The 10,463-nt window shown below is 46.6% G+C and overlaps 1 protein-coding gene across 6 annotated transcripts; it reads right to left on the bottom strand.

Moving 5' to 3' along the window:
* Window positions 1-2,654: 2,654 nt before the first annotated feature.
* LOC134101390 (C-C motif chemokine 19-like) lies at window positions 2,655-4,830 on the bottom strand. Of its 6 annotated transcripts, XM_062555035.1 has the most exons (6): window positions 4,725-4,825; window positions 4,588-4,606; window positions 4,361-4,511; window positions 3,908-4,034; window positions 3,576-3,688; window positions 2,655-3,190 (listed from the first exon to the last, which is right to left on the bottom strand). In XM_062555035.1, exons 3-6 carry the CDS (start codon window positions 4,422-4,424, stop codon window positions 3,141-3,143), a joined length of 354 nt encoding a protein of 117 aa, XP_062411019.1. In that variant the 5' UTR covers window positions 4,425-4,511; window positions 4,588-4,606; window positions 4,725-4,825; the 3' UTR covers window positions 2,655-3,140. The 6 variants fall into 6 exon arrangements, with proteins under 6 accessions (XP_062411019.1, XP_062411015.1, XP_062411017.1 ...); XM_062555031.1 differs by having other exon boundaries at window positions 4,361-4,686; window positions 4,765-4,830; XM_062555033.1 differs by having other exon boundaries at window positions 4,361-4,482; window positions 4,523-4,825.
* Window positions 4,831-10,463: the final 5,633 nt, after the last annotated feature.

The raw sequence follows: 10,463 nt of genomic DNA, 5'->3' as shown, positions 1-10,463 counted from the left end.
ACTGCATTGCAATGAACAAAGTAAAGGCAAAAAAGTGTTTATTTGTCAAACAAATTTGGATGCAATATGAGTCTTGAATTGGATACCATACAGGAGTTTGCTAGGATCTCAAAACCGTATTATGAACGTGACTTGCCATAGAGAAACTGAAACACATGGTAACGTTGGATTATGGACATAGCTATTATGCCACACAAAAACATGGGGTAAGAGGAACTAAATGAAGTAATTATTTTGCTGTCACTTCGTCTGTTTTATGGCCTAGAAGGTTGTATGTGGTATCTGTGGATAGCTCTAGCTCTCCCCTTTCATCTGACATGCATATCTTTAATCTTTCCGATGGTGGGTTCGCGTGTAATTCAAGCGAGCGGGTGAATGCAGAGCAATATAGACTGTAAATATGATATACTTTGATTTAACTTCATGATTTTATTTTAGTTTCATACTTGATCGTACAGACAAGTGTCTAGTCTCGCTGGAAAGCCCCGGTTCTGCTCTTTCGTGCAATATAGGCCTCATCTCGCTGTGACCAACTATCCCTGAGCAATGTAACAGAGAAGAATGGGTGTGTTTTTGACGCACTTTGCGTCCGTCGGGCTCTTAGGGCTAGCCAGCCAACTCCAGTCAACAAATCATCAGCTAATTTAACAGCTAACTTAGCAATAGGGGTATACCTCCATTTGGTCAGGATTTTTCCTATTTTTGGTTGGTGTCAACCAACAATGGAAAAAATGCTGTCTGGTTGCCTTTCAATGTCTTTTTCATCTTCCCACCTGAGTTGAGAGCTTTCTCCAACCATTCATTCCAGCGACTGCGCAAAATAGTAAACAAACTTTCGGTAGAGAACGCAAGTTGGGTAATACCAAGTAGTCGGTGGGCAGGGGGGTACATTTCAGAATATTTTTTAAAAATGATACTATCTTGCTGGAAAATGAAATGAATAAAGAAAACGAACAAAAAATATTCATCCAGAATATTTCATATTCAGTGTAATCTGAATTATGTGATGATATTGAGGGGGTTATATTATCTGATATGATTTTTGGGGGGGTCATGACCCCTGTAACCCCCCCGCAAATTACGCCCATGTATAAAGCTTTTATATCTATGGGCATTCCAATGAGTTGATGGTCATATTCAAATTGGAAACACACTCTGGAGTTCTCATGACGTGTACTCAAGGTTCCAAATGGAGCAGTTCCATCTCAGAACCAGCCGAGCAGAGCAGTTCCATCTCAGAACCAGCCGAGCAGAGCAGTTCCATCTCAGAACCAGCTGAATGGAGCAGTTCCATCTCAGAACCAGCCGAGCAGAGCAGTTCCATCTCAGAACCAGCTGAATGGAGCAGTTCCATCTCAGAACCAGCTGAATGGAGCAGTTCCATCTCGGAACCAGCTGAATGGAGCAGTTCCATCTCGGAACCAGCCGAGCAGAGCAGTTCCATCTCAGAACCAGCCGAGCAGAGCAGTTCCATCTCAGAACCAGCCGAGCAGAGCAGTTCCATCTCAGAACCAGCTGAATGGAGCAGTTCCATCTCAGAACCAGAGCAGCCACAGGAATGCTGGATCTGGCGTTAGATGAGCTGCCTCTGGAGGTCTGGCAGGTATCTTGGCACCTGCAGGTCTGGTAAGGTATCTTGGCACCTGCAGGTCTGGTAAGGTATCTTGGCACCTGCAGGTCTGGTAAGGTATCTTGGCTCAGTCTTGTCTTTGTGTTCAAGCGGCAGCAGTAATCCCATCTGTTGCATAACACAGTGTGCCCACCTTGCGTAACAATAAGGGAACCAGTGTGCCCACCTTGCGTAACAATAAGAGACCCAGTGTCTAGGAACAAGGAAGTGAAGTAATGCGGAACTCCCCGAGGGGAGAATGAGGCACTTTTTTGACACTCATTCACAGGCCTGTAGGCGTTTATCTCGTCCTTTCATCAGAAATGATTAGCTGCTCGCTGTGGAAGTTGAGCTGCACCTTTTACACAGCTGCTCTGGAGTACAGCTGTATAGAATTATTATTATTATTGTGTAATATTGCGTATAATATAATTACCTTTTCAAAATGAAAAATGTGCAATGGTACTGACTCTGTTTAGAAAAGCTGTGAAGAGACAAACTCCCTCCCCTAACCTCTTCATGACTGTCCTTCTCCTCTCTTCAAAACACATATCAAGAGCTTTTGTCTAATGACCACTTCTCCTCCACACCCAACACATAACCCTTTTGTCTAATGACCACTTCTCCTCCACACCCAACACATAACCCTTTTGTCTAATGACCACTTCTCCTCCACACCCAACACATAACCCTTTTGTCTAATGACCACTTCTCCTCCACACCCAACACATAACCCTTTTGTCTAATGACCACTTCTCCTCCACACCCAACACATAACCCTTTTGTCTAATGACCACTTCTCCTCCACACCCAACACATAACCCTTTTGTCTAATGACCACTTCTCCTCCACACCCAACACATAACCCTGCACACTCAGGCCCGGTTTGGTTTGCCTGGTGTTTGTATTTTCATTGTTGTATTTTCTTGGGTCTTCCCTCCTACATGTACATGTAAAACGACGTTGGGTTTGAGAAAGGCGCTCTTTAAAAAGTTTTATCATTTATCATTATAAATGACTAATGAATCATCATGCATACAGTGCGTGAATCAAATATAAACCTTTAATAGATGTGCACACAGTATAAAAATATAGACAACAGAATATCACAGAGTTATTAATCACAGAAATACCGCCTCTGACTGAGAAGAGCGCTACGATGTCCAATGTGCTATACACACGGAACACAGAACAGAGAGAGCTTTGAGCCTTTAAAATAAGGAACATCTCATGGCAGTTATTGTTCTGAGGCAAAAGTGCATGTAGACATCAGGGTTCCACATCTGTATAGACACACGAGAGTTCCACATCTGTCTAGTCGCTGACACATTATTACAGCAGCTTTTCATCTGGTTCCACTGTCTTGGGCAGCCTTCAGACAACAGATGTGACCTATTCAACTGTCACAATCACACACACACACACACACACACACACACACACACACTCAAAAGCCACATTCTCTCACTGTCACACACAAATGGATCCACTCACACACACGCGCGCATTTCAGGAGACATCAGTGCAGGACTTAGTGTCTGCTGTTTCCGCAGTTCTTCCCTCGAGGCTTCTGGTTCTTGCCTGTGAGGAGACAGAGAGGTGCAGATGCCGGTTAAGTAAGCAAGTGGGCAAGTATGCAAATTAAGTATGTGAGTATGCAAGTGGGCAAGTATGCAAGTTAAGTATGTGAGTATGCAAGCAGGCAGCTTCAGTGAATACACAGGAAGCTTCGGATTAAGACTGTTTAGACTAGATCACTCCCTAGGACACACACACACACACACACACCAGAGGATAGCTAACTGACCGGAACAGATTTGGCCATGATCCTGCCCTGATGCGGGCAGATCCTTTCCCCTGATAGTGTGTGTGAGGAGTACACACTCACCTCTCCTGCCCCCTGATAGTGTGTGTGTGTGTGTGTGTGTGTGTGTGTGTGTGTGTGAGGCGTACAGTACACACTCACCTCTCCTGCATCCTGCTGCTGATTTCCTGTTGAGCTTCTTGATGACGTGCTGCACCCACTTTGTTTTGTCGGCAGGCGGAGCACACAGCTTCTTGTTCCTTTTAGTGATGAACCTGTGTGTGCACAACACCACCATCAGATCAGCCGCATCCTCACACACACACACACACACACACTCACACAACTCTCCCTTCCTCCTTCCCTCCCTGTCATTAGCGTATTAATGAGCTTGCCAGAGGGCACAAGATAAACACTGCTAACTGCTTTGTCAATAAATGATCGTCTCTGTTGTGTGTTGACGAGCCTGTGATGGAGAAGGGGGAGGGACTTACAGCGTTGCGTCCACTCTGCATCCTTCGCCGGCGGTCTGGACCTTGTAGGACTTCACGAGGCGAGGAGGGATGCGGGCGGAACTTGTCGCCAGGCAACAGTCAACGGCTCCCTCTGACCCTGCGGACGCTGAGGACGAGACGAGAGGAGAGAAAAGGGTGAGATGAGGACGAGACGAGAGGAGAGAAAAGGGTGAGATGAGCAGACCTGGGGGTCTCAGACGAGAGGAGAGAAAAGGGTGAGATGAGGACGAGACGAGAGGAGAGAAAAGGGTGAGATGAGGACGAGACGAGAGGAGAGAAAAAGGTGAGATGAGGACGAGACAAGAGGAGAGAAAAGGGTGAGATGAGCAGACCTGGGGGTCTCAGACGAGAGGAGAGAAAAGGGTGAGATGAGCAGACCGGGGGGGTCTCAGACAATAGCTCAGGTGTGCTCGTAGAGAGCAGGTGTCTTACCTGTTGCACAGTCCCAAAGCCCACAAGCCAATAGGACCAGAGCAGTGACTCGTAACAGCATCATGTCTCTGTAGTCAGTCACCTGTGTCTGTCTGGTCGAGTGCAGTCTACCTGTAGTACACCTGTGTCTGTCTGGTCGAGTGCAGTCTACCTGTAGTACACCTGTCTGTATGGTCGAGTGCAGTCTACCTGTAGTACACCTGTCTGTATGGTCGAGTGCAGTCTACCTGTCTACCTGTAGTACACCTGTGTCTGTCTGGTCGAGTGCAGTCTATCTGTAGTAAACCTGTGTCTGTCTGGTCGAGTGCAGTCTACCTGTAGTACACCTGTCTGTCTGGTCGAGTGCAGTCTATCTGTAGTAAACCTGTGTCTGTCTGGTCGAGTGCAGTCTACCTGTAGTACACCTGTGTCTGTCTGGTCGAGTGCAGTCTCTCTCTCTCTGTCTCTGTCTCTCTCGGTGAAGTGTGCAGGTGCTTCTGCTCCAGACGGTGAGTGCGGCAGGTTTATATAGAGCAGGTGAGTTTCACTTTCGTCCTGCCGCATGATTTCCCGTAAATGTGCGACTGAGGGGAATCTCTGGAAGCACGTCTGTAGGTGGCGCTGAACTGCTTATCAGATCTCCAGAGAAAGTTACGACACCCTGCGGGGGCACACACACAACACCAGGACACATTCCTGCTCAGATACGCCTGCCGCACGCACGTGGACTCTATTGTATGGAGTGAGTAGATATGTGCGTGTGTGTGTGTGTGTGTGTGTGTGTGTGTGTGTGTGTGTGTGTGTGTGTGTATTTCCTCTAATCACCACATAAGTGCATATAATAACAGAACATAATTACTTTGCCACTTCTCAACATGTATTGAAGAGGAAGAAGTTGGTGTTTGGGTGTGTGTGTGTGTGTTTGTGTTGGGAGAGGATAATGAGGTCAGGACAGTATGTCAGATTAGGTCATTAGTTTGTGTGCAAAGGCATACATGGTTTGCACGTGTCTATATGAGAGTGTGTGTGTGTGTGTGTGTGGATGTGTGTGTGGTGGAGGTTGTGGCTGTGTTATATGACTACACATCATAACAGAGGCGTTAGGAATGAGTAGAACAGAGCCCTCTACCCCCAGCATATAACCCAGCACCCAGCACCAGTGCTGTCATTGGGCAGCATATAACCCAGCACCAGTGGGGTCGCTGGGCGTGGCCATTCAGGGCTATAGCCCCAGATGTATTTTATTACCCCCGGTGACACCTTACATTTGACACAACACTTTTAGAGCTATGAGCAAAATAACAGAATCTATTTAAAGTTTTATTTCAATGGTGCATTAAAACCTTGAGATGAGACGGAGCTGTTCAGCAAATATAAGAGTAGGATACGGATGCTCCCACTCACCTGCATGCAGCAGGGCTAACTTATTCAGCGTTACCATAAAACACAACCTTGGCTACTTTGAGCCATCTCAAAGGGCTAACTTATTCAACGTTACCATAAAACACAACCTTGGCTACTTTGAGCCATCTCAAAGGGCTAACTTATTCAACGTTACCATAAAACACAACCTTGGCTACTTTGAGCCATCTCAAAGGGCTAACTTATTCAACGTTACCATAAAACACAACCTTGGCTACTTTGAGCCATCTCAAAGGGCTAACTTATTCAACGTTACCATAAAACACAACCTTGGCTACTTTGAGCCATCTCAAAGGGCTAACTTATTCAACGTTACCAAAAAACACAACCTTGGCTACTTTGAGCCATCTCAAAGGGCTAACTTATTCAACGTTACCATAAAACACAATCTAGGCTACTGTGAGCCATCTGTCTGCTCCTACCCCTCTCCCCCCCCCCCCCCCCCCCCCGGCTGACTGCTACTGGAGAAGAGGCATGAAGTGAAAAACACGCCGTTTACTCTGATCATGTGCACTGACTACATCTGTACCTCTCTTTCCCACTTCCCTCCCTCTCTCTCTCACTCTCCTTCCCTCCCTCCCTCCTTCCCTCCCTCCCTCCCTCACTCTCCCTTTCTGGCTTTGAGGTGCTTTTGTCCTTTGGCATCAGGTTACACATTAATCATGAGGGCAGAACACCGGCCCACCGGCTCCATCAGGTCCAACTCCGTCTCTTTTGTCTTCTGCTCAGCGGCTTAAACAGCAACTTGATACTCAACTCTCAGATTAAACTTCACGCTTGATGCATCTTTAGTCACTTATGGACAGATCTCTCTATTAGGGTGTGTGTGCGTGTGTGTGTGTGTGTGTGTGTGTGTGTGTGTGTGTGTGTGTGTGTGTGTGTGTGTGAGTGGACAGATATCGCTGTCAGGCAGAAAAGAGAACAAAAGGATCATGTGGCGATCGCACGAACACACTACGGCACCACACAGAACATCACATACGGCACCACACACAACATCACATAGAACACGGCACCACACACAACATCACATAGAACACACTACGGCACCACACACAACATCACATAGAACATCACATACGGCACCACACACAACATCACATATAACACGCTACGGCACCACACACAACATCACATAGAACACTCTACGGCACCACAGAACATCACATAGAACACGCTACGGCACCACACACAACATCACATACGGCACCACACAGAACATCACATAGAACACTCTACGGCACCACACAGAACATCACATAGAACACGCTACGGCACCACACACAACATCACATACGGCACCACACAGAACATCACATAGAACACGCTACGGCACCACACAGAACATCACATAGCACACAGCACGGCGTGTGTGTGAGAGTGAGTGTTGTGTGAGTGGAGTGTTGCAGTAGCTGTGATCAGCAGCAGATGTGCTGTGTGTGTGTGTGAATGCGTTTGTGAGTGCATGCGTGTGCGTGCGTGTGTGTGTCCTGTAAAGTGTTGAGTGGAGTGTTGCAGTGGCTGTGGTCAACAGCAGATGCACTTATAGACAAGAGAGGAAATCAATAAACTGACAGAGACATATGGCCTTACAAACTGCATGTGATTGGATACTCACCCACCTGCTTGCAAAATTGTGTGCATGTGTGTGTGTGTGCATGTGTTCTTATCATGGGTTTGATATGTGGATTGTGTGTCTGTGTGTGTGTGCGTGTTCTTATCATGGGTTTGATATGTGGGTTGTGTGTGGGTGGCTTGACAGGCATTATGGTTACTGCATGTGAGCTGATCACTCATAACTGACGGTGAATTGTTGAGACATTTGGAAATTTGGTTTAGTTAAAGGTGCTACATGTGTTTATTACATTCAAAGATGACGATGAAAAAGCAAGAGTTCAAGTTACACAGGCAGGGTCTCGCACCAATTACTCAAGGCTTTGCGGGTGCGTTTTAGGCAATGTAACAGTCAATGAAGAAAAAAAAACTCACACACCATTATTTGCCGTTGAAAAATAAATATAAAAGGCAAGCTAAATGAAGAAACTGTCCAAAAGCCTGCTCAGCAATGGCAGATCAATTTCCGACACTTGTTGTGTGACTGCACCAACTGACAGGCAGCTGCACACAGCTGACAAGGCTGGCTAACGAGCAGGAGGCAGGAGTGCCCTCGACACGCCACACCAAGGACATCCAGCTACCCACTGCTGCAGTGACAGCAGCCAGCCGAGAGGCCGCAGAGACGGACCATGCTGCGCTAAACACCTTTAGACAACAGCACAGAGACGGACCATGCTGCGCTAAACACCTTTAGACAACAGCGCAGAGAAACACCTTTAGACAACAGCACAGATACGGACCATGCTGCGCTAAACACCTTTAGACAACAGCGCAGAGAAACACCTTTAGACAACAGCACAGAGACGGACCATGCTGCGCTAAACACCTTTAGACAACAGCGCAGAGAAACACCTTTAGACAACAGCACAGATACGGACCATGCTGCGCTAAACAGCACAGAGACGGACCATGCTGCGCTAAACACCTTTAGATAACAGCACAGACATGCTGCGCTAAACACCTTTAGACAACAGCACAGAGACGGACCATGCTGCGCTAAACACCTTTAGACAACAGCACAGAGACGGACCATGCTGCGCTACACACCTTTAGACAACAGCACAGAGAAACACCTTTAGATAACAGCACAGAGACGAACCATGCTGCGCTAAACACCTTTAGACAACAGCACAGAGACGGACCATGCTGCGCTAAACACCTTTAGACAACAGCACAGAGACTGACCATGCTGCGCTAAACACCTTTAGACAACAGCACAGAGATGGACCATGCTGCGCTAAACACCTTTAGACAACAGCACAGAGACGGACCATGCTGCGCTAAACAGCACAGAGACGGACCATGCTGCGCTAATTAAGCCATAAGCCCCGAGAGGCCGTGGTTTTTACTGTACGTTTATGTCGATCTAGCAAGATTTCATGAAACAAAGGCACAGCAACGAAAAATGTAACAATGTATTCATAGATAATCATTCTTCCGCCAAGAAATATATTCCCTCCATATGAATGGTTACTTCTGTGCTAATTTTGTGGTAGCGCATTACTATAGAACGAAATGCGGTCAAGGTATTGTGATATTTACAAATTATCAAGGACCAGAACTATTCGTTTTAGAAACACCTTTAGACAACCACACAGAGACGGACCATGCTGTGCTAAACACCTTTAGACAACACCTGAGCCAAATCAGGGGTAGCACTGCTCATCACTTTATTAGTAGATTTATTTATCATAATATGATAATAACCAGATTAATCAGAATATCTCATTCATGTCGTTGCAGTTTACAAATCCTAAGGACTTTCAATGGATGTTACGGATGCCTCGTGTTTGCCTGGTTCTTTGTCATTATGCCGGTATGTGGGTGTGGGTGACGATGTGTCGCTGCTAGCCGCGCTATTCAAACACTCCGGTTTCTGAGATTAAAGTCTGGACACTCACAATCAAGAGGAGATGGGCTGCCAGGTGTGCATGAGGGTGTTTTAGTTAAACACCAGCATCTCTCCCATGTCGGCCACAATACAGCACAGACCACACAGAACACACACACAGCACAGCACACACACACACACACACACACAGCACAGAACACACAGAACACACACACAGCACAGCACACACACATACATACATACACACAGCACAGAACACACACACACACACACAGCACAGAACACACACACACACACACAGCACAGAACACACGGAACACACACAGCACAGAACACACATACACACAGCACAGAACACACACATACACACAGCACAGAACACACACACACACACATACACACAGCACAGAACACACACATACACACAGCACAGAACACACACACACACACATACACACAGCACAGAACACACACATACACACAGCACAGAACACACACACACACACACACACACACACGCATACACACCGAACACACACAGCACAGAACACATACACATACACACAGCACAGAACACACACACATACACACAGCACAGAACACACACACACATACACACAGCACAGAACACACACACACACATACACATAAACAAACACACACACACACACACAACACAGAACACACACACACACACACACACACATACACACAGCACAGAACACACACACACACACACACACACACAGCACAGAACACACACACACACACACACACACACACACACAGCACAGAACACATACCTGTACACACTGCACAGAACACACACACACATACACACAGCACAGGATACACACAGCACAGAACACACACATACACACAGCACAGAACACACACACACATACACACACACATACTGTACACAGCACAGAACACACACATACACACAGCACAGAACACACACACACATACTGTACACACAGCACAGAACACACACACACACACACACACACACACAACACAGAACACACACACATACACACAGCACAGAATACACACAGAGCGATTACACCCCTGACTGAGATTTGCAGTCTAACAAATAAGAGAGTACTGTATGTTTTAGCATTAAGTGAGTCTTTTCTAAAAGGGACACACCTTCACATGGTGGTATTGATAGCACAATATAAAGATCAGCAGCAGAGAACTGAATGCAGACGCTCCTAATAACTGGCT

This window comes from Sardina pilchardus, chromosome 14, assembly GCF_963854185.1.
Source record: "Sardina pilchardus chromosome 14, fSarPil1.1, whole genome shotgun sequence".
NCBI lineage: Eukaryota > Metazoa > Chordata > Actinopteri > Clupeiformes > Clupeidae > Sardina > Sardina pilchardus.
Note: the sequence above shows the minus strand (reverse complement) of the source record. Positions and strands in the feature narration are given on the sequence as shown.